Here is an 18158-nt window from a genome sequence, read left to right as displayed (position 1 = left end):
TCAATAAATGTAGTAAGGGATTTCTGTACTCCTGAAATACTAACTTCTCAACAGAAATCTAACTTCATTTAAATTTTGTGTTCAAGAGTACAGTGTTTACTGAAATGCAAAAATAAAATTGATGTTATAGTGCTCATACAGAGTATTCTAGTGTACGAGTGTGGTAAAAATAAGTTATTTCCGTTTTAGTTTTCTATGAGTTTGAAGCTAATATATTTACTTTTCATTCTCATCATTTAAAGAGTGGGATTTCTATTTTAAACATTTTCTTTAACATAGATTATAATCACTTTTACTTGTGTCTTAGTGTGACAACAAAACACTGTATCTAGCTGCCTTGTTACATGTTAACCTTCATGCCACGGCTTTTTCTTTTTTTAAATACTAACGTCCTGTGCATTAAAATGTGTATGTGGTCACCTTTGTCCCTGATGAGAGGAACATAACTGAACAATTTTTTTAAAAGTGTTATTTATAATACTGAAATTCAGTGTGTTTCAATTCCTCAGATACACACAATCATGTTTTCAGGTGGAATAAAAAGATCTTAAGCTGTACAGTAGCATAAAGGTAAGAACTGGGCATCTTCACCTCATTTTTGGTAGCAATGTGATGACCTCAAGAACATATTAATTCATCGTTAACAAAATACCTATGAAAACAACGTCTCTGCGTAATCTAATTAAATAAATGGTGCCCAACCACTATCAAAACATTTATGGCACCTAAACAAAATGAGTAAGGTCTAACTGTTTTACAATGTGTCAACACTGACATACTGTGCTTTTCCAAGAAGTTTACAAATGGTTCAAATAACAGAATGAAATTGTTACTGTTGACCTCCAAAGGGCAATGTTAACATTACGAAGTATTTGGTAGCAACTTTTCTTCCAGAACGTTGTAAAGGCGATAGTGTTGCACAAGACAAGCTGTAGAGTATCTCTTATTTCGATAAAATAAAATCTGCATCCGTCAGAGTAGCCTGCTGATTGTGTAAATGTTTGTAAGTCAGTATCATACTATTTTCCATTATTCCTATGATACAATGCAGAACTATTGTTTTGCAAATTCATTATCGCGTCAGCTGTGAAAAAGTGTGCGATAAATAGTCTATCATGTTTCGCATCCGTGATGGACTGTGGAATATTTACACGCACGGAAAATGATAATACCTGTTTGTCAGTGCGTACTAAACAAATAATACTCACACGATAAAGTTCACTAGCAACTGGTTGCTTTGGCACATGTCCATTGTAAATGTTATCAATAGTTTCTTCCCAGAATTTCAGCCTCATTTGACCAATACGTGGATCACTCACGCTATCTTGAACTCTTGCTGTCTCGATGTTAAATGCACGGATTGCAAAAGCAGAAGTCCGAATATCGTTAGGGAGGAGTAATGTACACAAGAAATTCTCGTAGTCGAAGTTTCTGCAAATTAGAAACACTGAAAGTAGTAAGAGAAATTATTCATCATATTTATGGCACTAACGAGTAATCTTTAATAACAGAGGTTATGAACGACTTACTTAACCATATTCACACAATACCCTGAAGAAGTTTCTTTGGAAGTACTATATTTCATTAATGACTTTTTACATACTTCGCTGCGTGGCACCGAATAACCAAAAGTTCTGCGTAAACTACCGAAGCACTTCATTTGAGCTTTTGAGTTCGCCGCCTCTGCACACCCGGTTCCCCCTATCTCCCCAACTGCAACGATCAACATGCGTATTGTACCACTCTGCAGCGCACTTGCATTACACTGGGTCCCCGAGTTCTCTCGTTTTGAGCTTCATGTAGTCCCTAGGCACTATCGGATAAAATAGCTGGAAAAGCTGTCGAGATGCTAAAGTATTATGCCACGAAGAGAAATATTACTCCTGAGCCGAAGAAAATTATATTTTCCTTCATCGCGCCAATAATAAAACTGCCATTTGATACTTTTTTCAGCACACTTCAGCTATTACATAGAAAGGCGCAGAAAAAAAAGGGAAACCGTATTTTTTCTGTGTAGTAATTTTCTTCTTTACCAAATATTAACACAAACGGTTTAACAGCAGAAACTCCAAATCATATTTAGGCTACCTACTAAAAAAAAAAAAAAAAAAAAAAAAAAAAAAATAAAAAAAAATATTGATGAACTGCAATTTATACTTTACGAATTTGTATACATAAAGGTAGTTTGCTTGCATGAAGGTTGGCTCAAAAAAGAATGCTTAGAGGTTTTAAATAAAATAAATGATTTTAAACAAGCCATCGGCTTTTGAAGAAATGTCACGTTTCCTGGAGGCTCCTGTACCCAATTTTATGTCTCCATAAATTATAAAGTGAACAGTTTCAGTTGTTTAAATCAAGAATGTATTTTTCGAACTACTTGTGGAGAGCTATGTGATTTAAATACTGTCATAATATTAAATTACAGAATTCCTGGACATTCTGTTACCAAATTTTTCTGAGAAAAACTTAACAAGGAAGCAAGAAAAAGATTGTGATTGCAGTAGAGTTCTATCTTAAAAACATTACAGTAGTTGAAACCAGTGAAACTGTAAAATTTTGTGTTTTAATCCAGAAATCCAAGTTTAAGTTAAATCTCATTGCGTGGACTAGAGACAACTTCTAATTAACAATCTGCTTTGATAACATTCTTACTAATTATGAGTCTGATTATACAGGGAAGTTTTCCCTAGATTTAGGGATATCTGATCACTCAGCTTTGTTTACAGATCCCCCAAAAACAGAGAAATTAAACTCTGATATGATATAAGAAGGAATTTCAGTAAATAAATTTTAGATTTGTTCAGTGATAAATTAAGCATTATAAACTGGCCTTTCGACCAATACGCTTCCAAGTTACAAAAACATTGATAAATTTTTAAATTGTCTGTAGATTTATTCAATGAAACATTTCCTCCAAAATCCTATCAAAAGAGAAAATTATGTTAAGCACTACAAGACTATAATTTAAAAAATTTGCACTAGAAAAAAAACTGGCAAGCAGTATTTTCATAAGCAAACAAAATGAAATCAGAGCAGGGAGTAAATGTTAAATGTCAAGGCATTTGACAGATTAAGATAAAGGATGATACTATTGTAAATCCTATTCAAGTGTCAAATTGCTTCAATGAAGTCTTTGTTAATGTAGCAAAATATGATGTAGGTTGTAATATCACTAATATTATGAAAAGGATAGATTGTTATTCACTGTAAAGATACCGTGTTGAGTTGCAAAAATGGAGAAACTGTTACACATTAACTTTTTGGCCAAAGCCTTCTTCAGAAAGGAAAAACACACACTTTCACACAAGTAAGTACTCCTCATGCATACGTGATCACTATCTCCAACTGTTCTGGCTCCAGTCAATGGAAAGCTCATCATTGATGATTATATAATTAAAGAAACTTATTTTGATGAGTTGTGAAACAGATGCAGCATACATAAGAAGAATTTGCAGGATCATGTAATGGCCATGAAAAGGTATGGACAATCATTGGGACATGGAAAGGAAACAGTTGCAGATGACCCATCATTTGAAACATCTTGACAGTGTTGTCTCTGATACTGGTTCTGTAGACAAAGAAATCACTCAGAGATCCATGCAGGTAGTAACTTCCATCAAATTGTTAAAGATCTAATGTGGAACAAAGAAGTACTTCTAAAATATAAGACAGTCATCTATGAAACCTATTGCATTCTCATTATAACACATGGTTGTGAAACACAGACCATGAGAAATAAAGAATAAAGACATCAGCAGAATTCAGGCAGCTGAGATGAGGTTTGTCCATAGCAGAATTGGAGAGATATGGAGGGATAGAACGTGGAAATATGAAAACAGGCTCAACATATAAGACTACAAAGCAAAATAACCTCACAGTGCCTGAGATGGTATGGACATATGTGATGCTTGGATGCCAACATTCTACAAAGAGTAATTTATGACATAAAACTCAGAAATAGAAGTCTAAATCTATATCTACATACGTACTCCTCAAGCTGCTACACAGTGCATGGCAGAGGGTAGCATGTATGACTAGATTAGATTAGATTAGATTAATACTTGTTCCATAGATCATGAATACGACACTTCGTAATGATGTGGAACGTGTCAGGTTAATGAAAGATATCTGTACAAGATATTACATTACACAAAATATTGCATGACACTAATGCTTAAGTTAGTTTTTTCCCTCCCTTAATTTATATCTAAAAATTCAGCCAATGAGTAGAAGAAGTTGTCATCTAGAAATTCTTTTAATTTATTTTTAAATGTTGGTTGACTATCTATCAGGCTTTTGATGGTGTTTGGTAGGTGACCAAAGACTTTTGTGGCAGCATAATTTACCCCATTCTGTGCCAAAGTCAGATTTAACCCTACATCGTGAAGATCATCCTTTCTCCTGGTGTTATAGCTATGCACACTGCTATTACTTTTGAACTGGGCTGGATTATTAACAACAAATTTCATAAGTGAATATATATACTGTGAGGATCCCTAGATCCTTAAATAGATGTCTGCAAGATGACCATGGGTGGGCTCCAGCAATTATTCTGATTACACGTTTTTGAGCAATGAATACTTTTCTACTCAACGATGAATTACCCCAGAATATGATACCATATGAAAGCAGTGAATGAAAGTAGGCATAGTAAGCTAATTTACTGAGATTCTTATCACCAAAATTTGCAATAACCCTAATAGCATACGTAGCCGAACTCAGACATTTCAGCAGACCATCAATGTGTTGCTTCCAGTTTAACCTCTCATCAATGGACACACCTAAAAATTTTGAAAATTCTACCTTAGCTACATACTTCTGTTCAAAGTCTATATTTATTACTGGAGTTGTGCCATTTACTGTACGGAACTGTATATACTGTGTTTTATCAAAATTTAAAGAGAGTCCGTTTGCTGAGAACCACTTAATAATTTTGTGAAAAACATCATTTACAATTACATCACTTAGTTCTTGGTTTTTGGATGTTATTACTATACTTGTATCATCAGCAAAAAGAACCATCTTTGCATCCTCATCAATATGGAATGGTAAGTCATTAATGTATATCAAGAACAGTAAAGGACCTAAGACTGAACCCTGTAGGACCCCGTGCTTGATAGCCCCCCAGTTTGAGGAATCAGCTGTTGTATTAACGTTACATGAACCACTTATTTCAACTTTCTGCATTCTTCCAGTTACGTATGAATTAAACCATTTGTGCACTGCCCCCCTCAAACCATAATGATTTAGCTTATCTAAAAGAATTCCATGATTTACACAGTCAAAGGCCTTTGAGAAATCACAAAAAATACCAATGGGTGATGCCCGGTTATTCAGAGCATTTAATATTTGATCAGTGAAAGCGTATATAGCATTTTCTGTTGAAAAGCCTTTCTGAAAACCAAACTGACATTTTGTTAGTACTTTATTTTTACATATATGGGTGGCTACTCTTGAATACATTACTTTCTCAAAAAATTTTGATAGAGCTGTCAGAAGAGAGATTGGGCGATAGTTGTTGACATCCGACGTATCCCCCTTTTTATGCAATGGTTTTACAATGGCATATTTCAGTCTATCCGGGAAAACACCCTGCTCCAAAGAGGTATTACATACGTGGCTGGGAATCCTACTTATCTGTGGGGAACAAGCTTTAAGTATCTTGCTGGAAATGCCATCAATTCTGTAAGAGCTTTTACTTTTCAGTGAGTTTATTATTTTACTGATTTCAGAGGGAGAGGTTCGTGGAAATACAGTTGTTTCAAACTGCACAGGTGTGGCCTCTTCTATTAGAAGCATTGCCTCTTCTAGTGAAGATCTAGATCCTACTTTCTCCACAACATTTAAAAAATGATTATTGAAAATATTTCCAATTTCAGATTGTTTGTTAGTACACTTGTCATTCAGTTTTATGGCACTAAAGTCTTCCTGTGCTCTTGGTTGCCCTGTTTCCCTTACAATAATATTCCAAATTGCTTTAATTTTATTATCAGAGTTACTGATCTCAGACATGATACACATGCTTCTGGACTTTTTAATAACTTTTCTTAGTACCGCACAATAGTTTTTATAACATTGAACAATTTCGGGGTCAGTACTCCCTCTTGCTGTTAGATACAGTTCTCTTTTACGGTTGCAAGATATTCTTATTCCTTTAGTTAGCCAAGGTTTTTTATATGTTTTCTTGGAATTATGTTTCACTGTTTTCTTGGGAAAACAATTTTCAAATACCCTTAAAAATGTATCATGAAATAAGTTATATTTCAAGTTTGCATCGGGTTCCATATACACTTCATCCCAGTCTAGCTCCATTAGTCTTTCCCTAAAGTTTGCAGTATTTACATTGTTAATTGAACGCACTGCTTTGAAATTCTGATTTGATACACTGCATGGAGCTATGCCATGTACTGTAACCAGCTGTGCAACATGATCTGAAAGACCATTCTCAACAGGATAAGCATTTATGTCATAAAACATATCTTGGTCTATAAAAAAGTTATCTATCAATGTCCTGCTGTTCTTTGTTATCCAAGTAGGAAAATCAATGACGGAGCTCAAATTGAAAGAACTGAGTAATACTACAAGGTCATTCTTCCTATCACACTCTTTCAGGGAATCAACATTGAAATCCCCACAAATGACAATTTGCTTCCCCCTGTCTGACAGATAGCACAACAAAGCATCCAAGTTTTCTAGAAATAGCTGGAAATTCCCTGAGGGGGACCTATACACTGTTACAATTATGAAAGTGCCATCATTTACTTTTAGTTCAGTGGCACATGCTTCCATATGTTGCTCTACACAAAAATTTTTAGTTTCTAAATGTTTTGCGCTGTGGAAGCTTTTGACATCTATGGCAACTCCTCCTCTCATCATATTATCTCTACTTACATGTGCAGCTAATTTGTACCCATCTGATGCTAACCTTTTGCATATCAGTGAGAATGTGATGCTCAGACAGGCATAGTACATCTATTACATTCTCAGTTTCTATATCTTCTAAACAAAGCAGAAGCTCATCAATTTTATTCTTCAATCCCACAATATTTTGATGAAATATACTAACATTTTTCATTTTACTTTTGTGAGTATCTTGAACTTTTTTAACATCTTTAGTACTTGCCTGGCTGAGTTTCCCACTGGACACTGATCTTACACTAAAAAAGAGTTACCACCATGAGATGTAGTTCCTCCCCCCTTTAAATTTCCTACTATCAGCCCAGCCAGTTTACCCTTCCCCTTCTTGTTGAGGTGTAGGCCATGTCTAGTATAGTCCCACCTACAGAGTGAATCAACAGGAACCACACCAATGTGTGACCCCGCATCAGATCCAAGTAGCCGTTCCAACTCCAAATTAACTCTCCTGACAGAAGAGCTCAAATGAGGCCGGTCGTGGTGCTCCAGAACCGACACAAACCCAACACTGGTATGACTCGATGCCGATGCAATATTTGCCAGGTCACACTCTATGCTGTACCCCGGATCTCTGTCAATACTGTTGTAGTCATTCCCTTTTTCATTCTACTCGCAAACAGAGAGATAGAAAAGTGACTGATTACACATTTGTCTGAGCCCTAATTTGTTGTATCTCATCTTTCTTTAACCCAACTTTATGCAGATCCCAAACACTCGAGCAGTACTCAATAATGAGCCACAGTAGCTTCCTGTGTGCCGTCTCAAAGTTCTCCCAGAAACTAAAGTCGACCATTTGCCATTCCTACCACCATCTTGAAACACTGAGTCCACTTCATATCACTTTGAAGCATTATGCACAGATATTTAAACAATGTGACTGTGTTAAACAGGACAGTAATAATGCTGTATCTGAACATTACAGGTTTGTTTTTCCTGCTCATCTGCATTAAATTACATTTTTCCACATTTAGAGCTAACTGCCATTCATCACACCAACTATAAATTTTGTCTTAGTCATCTTGTATCTTCCTACTGTCTGTCAACTTTGACACCTTCCCATACACCAAAGTACCATCAGCAAATAATCACAGATTGCCGCTCATCCTGTCTGCCAGATCACTTATGTATATAGAAAATAATGGTGGTCCTATCACACTTTCCTGGGGCAATTCTGATGATACCCTTATCTCTGATAAACATTCGCCATCAAAGACAACATACTGGGTTCTATTACTTAAGAAATCTTTGAGCCACTCACATATCTGTGGGAACTATTCCATGTGCATGTACCTTCATTGAAAGCCAGCAGTGGGACAGCATGTTTTTCAGAATCTAGAAATATGGAATCTGCCTGTTGTCCTTCATACATAGTTTGCAGTATGCCACGTGAGAAAAGAGGAAGCTGAACTTTGCACAAGTGATGCTTCCTACAAAGTGCTGATTTGTGAACAAAACTGCCTTGGTCTCAAAAAAATCTGCTATATTCAAACTGAGAATATGTTCAAGTAAATAAAATAGAAAGAAACTTCCACATGGGAAAAATATATTAAAAACAAAGATTCCAAGACTTACCAAGCGGGAAAGCGCCGGCAGACAGGCACATGAACAAAACACACAAACACACACACAGAATTACTAGCTTTCGCAACCGATGGTTGCTTCTTCAGGAAGGAGAGGGAAAGACGAAAGGATGTGGGTTTTAAGGGAGAGGGTAAGGAGTCATTCCAATCCCGGGAGCGGAAAGACTTCCCTTAGGGGAAAAAAAGGACAGGTGTACACTCGCACACACACACACACACACACACACACACACACACACACACACACACACACACACACACACACACACATATCCATCCGCACATATGTCTGCTTGTGTCTGTGTATGTGCGGATGGATATGTGTGTGTGTGTGGTGCGAGTGTACACCTATCCTTTTTTTCCCCTAAGGGAAGTCTTTCCGCTCCCGGGATTGGAATGACTCCTTACCCTCTCCCTTAAAACCCACATCCTTTCGTCTTTCCCTCTCCTTCCTGAAGAAGCAACCATCGGTTGCGAAAGCTAGTAATTCTGTGTGTGTGTTTGTGTGTTTTGTTCATGTGCCTGTCTGCCGGCGCTTTCCCGCTTGGTGAGAATATGTTCAAGAATTTTTCAGCAAACCAGTGTTAAGAATATTGGTCTGTAACATTGTGTGTCCGTTCTTTTACCCTTCTAGTTTACAGGAGAAACTGTGTGCTAAATACGCAAAGTGTGATGTACTGGACGTAAGTAAACTACATCGAAACCTACACACCAATCACGGAATGCACCTTAATTATGACGGAAAAAGTGTTATGTGTGATCACATCAGTGAAATAATTAAAGAAAGACTATTACGAAATAGATCAGTCTATCAGCTTCCTGAAAGACTTACAGACAAAAATGAGGAAAGCAAATTCGACAAGAACGAAGAAAGCAGGAAAGAGGAGACATCGGAAGATCCACAAAGGACTGCAGCAGTTACACCTGTAAGAGTTAATTTAAGATCAAGGTGGAATATACCCAAGAAGGAGGATTTTTTCTATCCCCCTCTGAGAAAAGAAAAAAACTTAGCATCACCAAACAAGTTAAAGATAGCATCATCAAACAAGTTAAAGATACACCATAAAACTTGCAAAGGACTCCATCAGCAAATTGTAGTAAATAAGGTAAAGTCTGAACCTCCTCACCAATGTGTAAAAAAATTAAACAAAAAAAATCTTGATCTAAAAGTATACATCCATGATGTACAAGGGCTCAAAACCAAACTTAATGAATTAGAAATTTTGTTATCAAGTGCAAGTGAACTGTCAGATACACAGATATTATGTATTAATGAACATTTCATGAGGTATTTTGAAATAGAAAGTGTTGTGATACCAAATTTTAAACTCGTAGGTCACTTCTCAAGAACATCTTACAAAGGTGGAGGTAGTTGCATATTTGTAAAAGACAACATTACTGCTACACCTCTTGATATTTGCAATTCGTATAGTATTGAAAAAGATATAGAACTGTCAGGTATAGAGCTTACAGATCTAAATGTTTATATAATAGCACTTTACAGGTCACCCTTTGGTAACACAGGGACTTTCTACAAAAATCTAGCACCAGTAATAGAAAATCTAAGTAAAAGAAAATCATATAGTGTTCTAATATGTGGTGACTATAATATAGATCTTCTCTCAGAAAACTCTAGCCATCTAAGCATTAAAAATTTTATGAACAGCTACAACCTAGACCTAATGGTTAACACTCCAACCAGGATAACAAATCACAGTACCACTTGTCTGGATCAAGTAGCAAGCAATATAAATTGTACTGTATCCTCTGTCAAACTAGGATTTTCAGACCACTATGCATTAATTATGCAGGTCTGGTTGCAAAATAACAGTCACGAACACAATAAAATCACTGTACAGAGGAGAAACTTCAATAAAACACACATGCATACTTTCCTCTTTGATATACAAAATGAAAACTGGCAAAATGTATATGAGGCTCAAACAGTAGACAGCAAATATGAAGCATTCTTGGATAGTTTCTGTTATTATTTTAATTGCCACTTCCCCTTACAAACAAAATGTATCAACAAAGATAGGAAATTCCCAAGCTGGATCACCCCAGGAATCATTAGATCATCACAAAGAAAAAGAGAACTTTTTTACATTAGCAAATCCAAACTAGGCAGTAATGAAGCATTTAAGTCATACTTTACTCTATATAAAAAGATATTAAGGAACGTAGTAAATGCAGCCAAAAAGCTACAGAATGATAAGTGCCTCAAACTGTCATCAAATAAGAGCAAAAGCATGTGGCAACTTATTAATATGAATACTAATAGAGGAAAACAGCTACAAAGTGATATTAGCTTAAAAATAAATGGAAAATTAGTCTCCAGTGGGAAAGAAACTGCAGAGGAATTCAATAACTACTTTACAGAAACAGTAGAAAACCTGGCTAACAATCTTAAAAATAGCTGTCCCTTACAACTAGAACCAAACTTATGCTCTGAGACTCTATTTTTAAGACCTACATCTGAAACTGAAATAGAAAAGACACTTCACAGCAAAATTAAAAAAAAAAAAATCATCTGCTGGACAAGATCAAATTCCATGCTTCCTCCTTCACAATTGCAGTAACTTTATCAGTAAACCCCTAGCCCATATAATAAACTTCTCATTCCTGAATGGTGCATTTCCTGGTATGCTCAAAATTACAAAAATTATACCTGTCCACAAAAAAGGAAGCAGAGAGGATCCCAGTAATTATCGACCCATTGCACTGCTTTCAACTTTTAGTAAAGTATTTGAATATATAATGGCCACAAGAATCATGTCCTTTCTAGACAAAGAAAATATCCTGTCACCTGCTCAGTTCGGCTTCCAAAGTAAGAAAACTACAACTGATGCAATACAAGAATTTCTGGATCATGCACTGGAGCTTGTGGACAAAAGACTCCCAGGCATAGGTGTCTTCCTAGATCTAACAAAGGCCTTCGACATGGTTAATCATAGTATACTTTTGCAAAAAATGCATTCCTATGGAATAAGAGGAAATGCCTATGACTGGTTTAAAAGCTATCTGAAAGATCGACAGCAGTATGTCGAATTAAATGAAACTAAGCTCTCAGGTACAGCTAGCACTGTACATTCCTCCATGCATACCATAAAGCAAGGCGTTCCCCAAGGCTCCGTCCTGGGCCCCTTGCTGTTCTTACTTTACATCAATGACCTTGCTCACAGCCTACTAAACACAAAAACCCTTTTGTTTGCTGATGACACCTCTATACTCATATCTGCACCCGAACAAATTCTCCAATCTCATATAGATAGGACCACAGATCAAATAAGTCAATGGCTTCAAATTAACAGGCTGCTGCTAAATGCAAAAAAGACAATTGGAATAACCTTCCACACGGCCCAAAACAGAAATCCATTACTACCAACTATATCACTGGAAAAAAATAATGTTAAACTTGAAAATGAAATAAAATTTTTGGGCGTCACTATTACTGAAACGCTCACATGGAAAAGGCACATTGATGTTAGCAGCACAAAACTTAGTAAAGTATGCTTCATGATTAGATCAATAAGGAATGTCACTAACACAAGTACCCTAACCACAATGTACCATGCACTCTTTCACTCTGTACTTAGCTACGGAATCATCTTCTGGGGCCAAAATTCTGAATCAATTAAGATATTCAAACTGCAGAAGAAGATAGTCAGAACAATTATGTTCAAAAAACAAAGAGACACTTGTAAACCATTATTTAAGAAACTAAATATTTTGCCCCTCCCATGCCAATACATACTAGAATTATTATTCTTTACCAAAAAAAGTATCAACAAAATTAGCAAAAATATGGATACCACGATTATGACACAAGATCAAAAACCTCTCTAAGAATACTTACCCACTCAACAAAACTGTACAGTGACGGTGTCAAGTGTATGGGAATAAAATTATATAATCATCTTCCAAATTTTATACAAGAAATCCAAGAAATAAATTCAAACAGACAGTGAAGTCTCTTTTAATAAAAGATTGCTTTTATACCATCCAGGAATATTTGGAATCAAAATTGTCTTAGTGCATGATAATGTATCAAAGCTGAATGTTGTTAAGTCAATTTTGTCACATCACGTAACAATACTCTGTAAAGCTGTAACTTTAAGTAACGTAATTTTGTAGGTAATGTAAAATAATCATTCTTCTGTGTTCTTGTTTACTGTTCTAGACTCCTGTAAACTGTATATTTGTATTGACTTATCCCATATCAGTTGTACAAGCCATTGTACTGATTTGATCTATGGGACAAATAATAAATAAATAAATAAAAGCACTTTTGTCCAGTCACTTGGGACATTGGACTGGGTGAGAGAGTTGTGGTAAATGCAGAGAAGACCAAGACTCATTTACAAGGACATAATGAAGTCTGACATTGAGCAAGGAGGACATACCTGGGACAACACCAAAGAGAGAGAGAGAAGTTTAAAGACGATAATAAGCAGAGAAGTCTAATTTGCTGACCCATCAAACAAGATGCAATGATGTAGAGGGATAATGATGACAAACTTGGGAGCTATTGGATCAAAGATACTGAATTACAGTGGTTCAACTCTTGTCTGATAGAAAAGAAATTAAGAGTATTTTAATATCGTATTCAGTTAACTAGTACTCTGAATGGAAAATTATTTCCAAGGGGGTACCACAGGTTTCAACACTAGGTCCACACCTGTTCTTGTTCTACGTATATGATTTACCATTAAATATTGATGCTCACTCAGTCCTATTCACAGATGACACCTCAGTCCTGATAGAAAATGATACAGTACTATGGAAAAAAAATTCCGGTAGTGTACAAAATGTTCTAGGAAAAACTGAATACTAGTTCCATAAGAACGGACTAAAATAAAATGTCACAAACACCCAGATAATGCAGTTTCTCTCTAAATCAATGACAATGTGGTCTGTATAAATAGCTCATAACAGTCAATGCTACTCATTGTGAAGATGTAAATGTGTAATGGTATTTTAATTGCACCTTTCTGCAACTCAGTGTGTTGCCTTTATGGTGAATAGCATTCTATCCTTTCCTTATACTGTTGATATCCCAATCTGGAGTTTCCATTCTCTCATAATAACCATCTGTACCAGGAGGAGTTGGTAGTGTCATTCCTTAAGAGGGTACTTTTTATTGTGCAGACATACACTAACCATGCATATCAACGTGACCACCAGTCAAAAGCCAGAATAACCACGTGAAATTCTTGAACCTAAACCTTGAAAAAAGTTTAAACAGGAAGACAAATATAGGCTTTTGACAAATTAATTTAATACCATAGCTTTTGCAGTATTTATGTTATTTGGTGTCTCTCATATGGACATCATAAATACAAACCAACATAGTTATTTTGAATAAATTATTGGATAGAGGATAATTTTCTGGGGAAATTCTATAAGCAGAACAAGGCTATTAAACCATTATTAAAATGAGTCATAAAATCCATTATTATTTAAGAAATTAAAAATATTAACCATTCCCTCATTGTTCATTTTTGAAATTTTTGTTTTTGTACACAATAACCAAGATGAATTTGAAAATTTTCACTTTAAGAAGTAAACATCACAATGTGAACTTCAAACTTCCCTAACATCACTCAAAGCCTTTATTCAGACACCATGCATTTTAATAGGGAAATGTTATCATGGCACTGACAAAGCCACAGAAGACAGTTTGAAACTTTAAGCAAAGGAATTCTTTAGACTATTAATCTGTAACTAATTTTGCAGTGTTGTATGTACTGAATAAAAGAAATCTGTAAACTGTTAACCTATAACAAATATTGCAAACACACAACTTCCTTAAAATAATGCAAAGAGATCTTTTGTACATCATTGTATGTAATGAGTCTAATACATCATGTTTCACATACATTTATCTAAACACAATTTTAGGAAGTACTTGATTGATGTGCTTCATTACTTTTTAGATGAACTGTTTAAACAAAGCCAATAAAATCTATAATCACTTTCCATGTATAAGGTCTATGTAGCAGTGATAACAATATTGTTCTATAGTTATTAAGTTAATTTTTTAGGGTTAAAATGCTCATTGAATATACCTTTAAATGTAGTTACATAAATGAAACATATGATGTACCAGTACGTCAGTAATTACCCTTATTCTCTTATTTTTTTAATGCTGAGTTTATTACATGGGGCATTCAGTACATAATGCAATGAAGTTCTTTTCTGAAAGCAGGTATGTTTGAGTGTTAATTCCAGTACACCAAATTAGTCCCCACTTTTTTGGCTACAAAACCCTATTTTTCGACATGATCTCCACTCAATGTGATGGCCTTATGCCACCTTACTGGGAGTGCCTGTATGCTCGCAAGGTACCATTCTACTGGTCGATGTCAGAGCCAATACGTAGCTGCATCAATAACCACCCCATCATCCATGTACTTCTTCCCACAGAGGACTTGCTTCATTACGCCAAACAGATGGAAATCAGAAGGTGCAAGACACAGACTGTTGGATGGGCAAGGAAGAACAATCGAATGCAGTTTTGTGGTATCTTCTCATGTGTGCAGACTTATGTGAGTCCTGGAGTTGTCATGGGGAAGGGGAAGTTCACTGTTTCCTCAATTTCCTCACACGTGGGAGACCTGCATGAGATCATACAGGTTTGCATTATGACAGATGCCTTGCACAATGACTTGACATGATTTTTTTCACTGCTCTGTCTCTGTAGGCATTCTGCTAGTGCCTGTGAATATCGGTGATGCTCTGGTTTTCTGTCAAAAGAAAATCAATGACAGCTCTCTGCTTAAAACGCACTTCCATTACAGGTGCCATTTTGAAGGCTATACAAAGAGCCACCATCTATCAGAATATCATGAAACTATAGGGGCTGAAGTGGAAACTGAAATAAGCCAAGGAAAAAATTGTGTTGCATTACTTGCACAACACCCCCTAATAGTATTTATGTGAATATGTATGGACTTGTTCAATATCCAAACAACATTGTTGCACTTAGAGTCCATGGTGTATGTACAGTATACAAAACAAATTAATGAGATTAATGCACTACTTATGTGATCTGCTATTTATATTTTTTTGTCTTTTGTAATATAAGTCTGTAACTCGTATTACCAACCACTCCAAAAAAAAAAAAAAAAAAAAAAAAAAAAAAAAAAAAAAAAAAAAAAAAAGGAGAGAGAGGAACTTCTCAATTCAGTAAAATTATAAAATTACTTTTTTGTAGCCTTTTTCCATTAGTAATTTGACTGATAATGACCAGTGTTTGTTTTCTCTCCTGCAGAAAGATAAAGAGAGATGTTTTGGTTTCCAGATACAAACTTAGAAGGAGTGGGATTCTAACCACCATGGCAGCTTTAGGTTTTCCTTTATTTTCTGTACTTTCTCCCTTGAATTACAGGATGGTTCCTTTCTCCTCATCCCTTTGATTGATCTAATATCCTGTTATGATGACAATGGTGTCAACAAAATATTAAACTCTAATCTTCCTTCCTACTAACACATGCAGACACATCACTGCATCAGTGTCACTCTGTAACAGTGTCAGCTCTGTGCGTCTCAATTGGGCATGCATGTTGCCAAAGCAAATGGCTTTGTCTGAGAGCTAATCTTTCTCCACCATTTTTTGTTTGCCTGACCACTCCTCAGCACCACCTCTACTTGATGAATGATGGTTTGATCTCTTGTACACAGCACAGCAACTTTTTGTGAAAACAAATATTATTCAGTGGCTCTCACAATATGATCATCTAGGGAATTAGTCCAGGAGGAGTTGGTAGTGTCATTCCTTAAGTGGGTGCTTTTTATTGTGCAAACGTACACTAACCATGCATATCAACGTGACCACCAGTCAAAAGCCAGAATAACCACCTACTGCAGTGCAGACTGCTGTGAGACATGCAGGAAGAGAGTCAATGAGGTTCTGAAAGGTACAGAAAGGAATATAGGACCATGCTGACTACAGTGACATAGACAGCTGCATTAGTTTTCTTAGCTGAGAATTGTGCGAACAGCCTGATAGAGGTGGACCCACAAATTCTCACTTGGATTTAAATTCAGGGAGTTTGGTGACCAGGGGAGTATGCTAAACTCTTCTAGGCGATCCTCGAACCACACATGTACAATGTGAGCTGTGTGACATGTTGCATTGTCCTGTTGGTAGATGCCACTATGCCAAGGAAAAATAAATGGCATGTAGGAGTGGACATTGTCCTCAGGGATGGACATATAATTGTGTTGATCCATTGAGCCTTTCTACATTACGAGATCATTCAGGGAATGCCACGTAAACATACCCCAGACCAAAAGGCATGCAGGATGTTTGCTTTTAGGCATTTCACACTGTACACACCAACAGCTATATGTCCGATGGAATACAAAATGTGATTCATCTGTAAAGGCCACCTGACAGCATTGTCCAGTTGTAGTACTGGTGTGCAAATTCCAGCCCTTGTCTCTGATAAATAGCAGTCAGTGTGGGCAAATGAACCAGGCTCCTGCTGCAGAGGCCCTTACGCAGCAATGCATAGTAAATGGTCATTGAGGATACACTGTTGGTAGCCCCTTGGTTCATCTGGGCAGTTTCTCAACCCACGATACACCACAGTTGGTCTTGGATAGCACCATTTTGTCCTGTATGATATACTTTAACCATAGTGGCATGCAAACAGTTTACACACTTAGCCATTTCAGAAATGCTTCAACCCTTAGCCCAAAAGCCAGTGATCATGCCCTTTCAAACATCAGATAAATTGCTCCATTTCCAAATTGATTGCACTGTTTTCTATGTCACCCTGGACATCCTTCATATACCTTCCACTGCTAGTGCTGCCACCTGCCACTTGAGAGTGGCTATTGTACATTGACATCGAACATAGGCAGTGGTCACGTTAATGTGACTGGACCGTGTATGTTGCATTGTGTGACGACTGTTGAGGTGTTCGTGATGGAGGTTAATGGTCACTGAGGGTATCTGAATATTTAGATGCACAGGGACTGAAAAGCTCTGTCAACTACAAGCAAGTAGTAGTGGTTGTTAGAAATTTGTATAATAAGTAATTATGTACTATAAATAGGACTATTTTGAAAAATAAGATGCTGTTTCCATAGTTTTATTAGCTGCAGTTTGTCTTCTTTGGTTGTCTAATGTTTTTTTCATAACAGTGGTGTTTTTTAAAGAAAATAGTTAACTAAACATGTAAATAAAGAGTCATGTTAACAATACACAGCTATTTATCACAATGAACACTGCTACTTTCTTTGTAGCTAACAAGAATTTTCATTCCCCGAAACTAGATAATCAGATATTTTGTAGGAGTGGCTGATGAGACATGTTTTTAGTATTCTTTAGAATTGGTTGAGATTCCCAGCTGGTGGCTCATGTTGGATAGGAGCTTGTTCAATACCTCTGCACTAAAGGACATGAACACTAGAAGATGAGGCCTAGTCTACACGAAAATAATTTTCATGTCTTGTATAATGATGGTGCAAATCACAGTTCAGGTGAAGCTGAATTTTACCATGGGCAAACAAATCATTAATGAATTCATAATTGTATTGGAAAATGAGTGTCTGATTTCCAAGATCCTTAGACACACCTTTGCAAAATGTGCAGTTATCTACTTTCCACAACCGCTTGCTTCTGTTGAATAAACACTTAGTTTACTTTAAGTG

At 36.2% G+C, this 18158-nt stretch overlaps 1 protein-coding gene across 5 annotated transcripts in view; it reads right to left on the bottom strand.

The window, feature by feature from the left end:
- LOC126333959 (NADH dehydrogenase (ubiquinone) complex I, assembly factor 6) overlaps positions 1 to 1911 on the bottom strand; it is a 124212-nt gene extending 122301 nt beyond the window's left edge. For 3 of the 5 annotated variants that reach the window (XM_049996783.1, XM_049996785.1, XM_049996784.1), the window contains exons 1-2: positions 1530 to 1911; positions 1209 to 1431 (exon numbers count right to left, since the gene is read on the bottom strand). In XM_049996783.1, coding sequence (XP_049852740.1) covers positions 1209 to 1431; positions 1530 to 1729 — 423 coding nt within the window. In that variant the 5' untranslated portion in view covers positions 1730 to 1911. Of the gene's footprint in view, positions 1 to 1208; positions 1448 to 1529 lie in introns of all 5 variants that reach the window. The other 2 variants (XM_049996786.1, XM_049996787.1) reach the window with 2 other exon arrangements.
- Between the last annotated feature and the right edge of the window lie 16247 nt (positions 1912 to 18158).

The sequence above is a fragment of the Schistocerca gregaria genome, chromosome 2, assembly GCF_023897955.1.
Source record: "Schistocerca gregaria isolate iqSchGreg1 chromosome 2, iqSchGreg1.2, whole genome shotgun sequence".
Taxonomy (NCBI): domain Eukaryota; kingdom Metazoa; phylum Arthropoda; class Insecta; order Orthoptera; family Acrididae; genus Schistocerca; species Schistocerca gregaria.
Note: the sequence above shows the minus strand (reverse complement) of the source record. Positions and strands in the feature narration are given on the sequence as shown.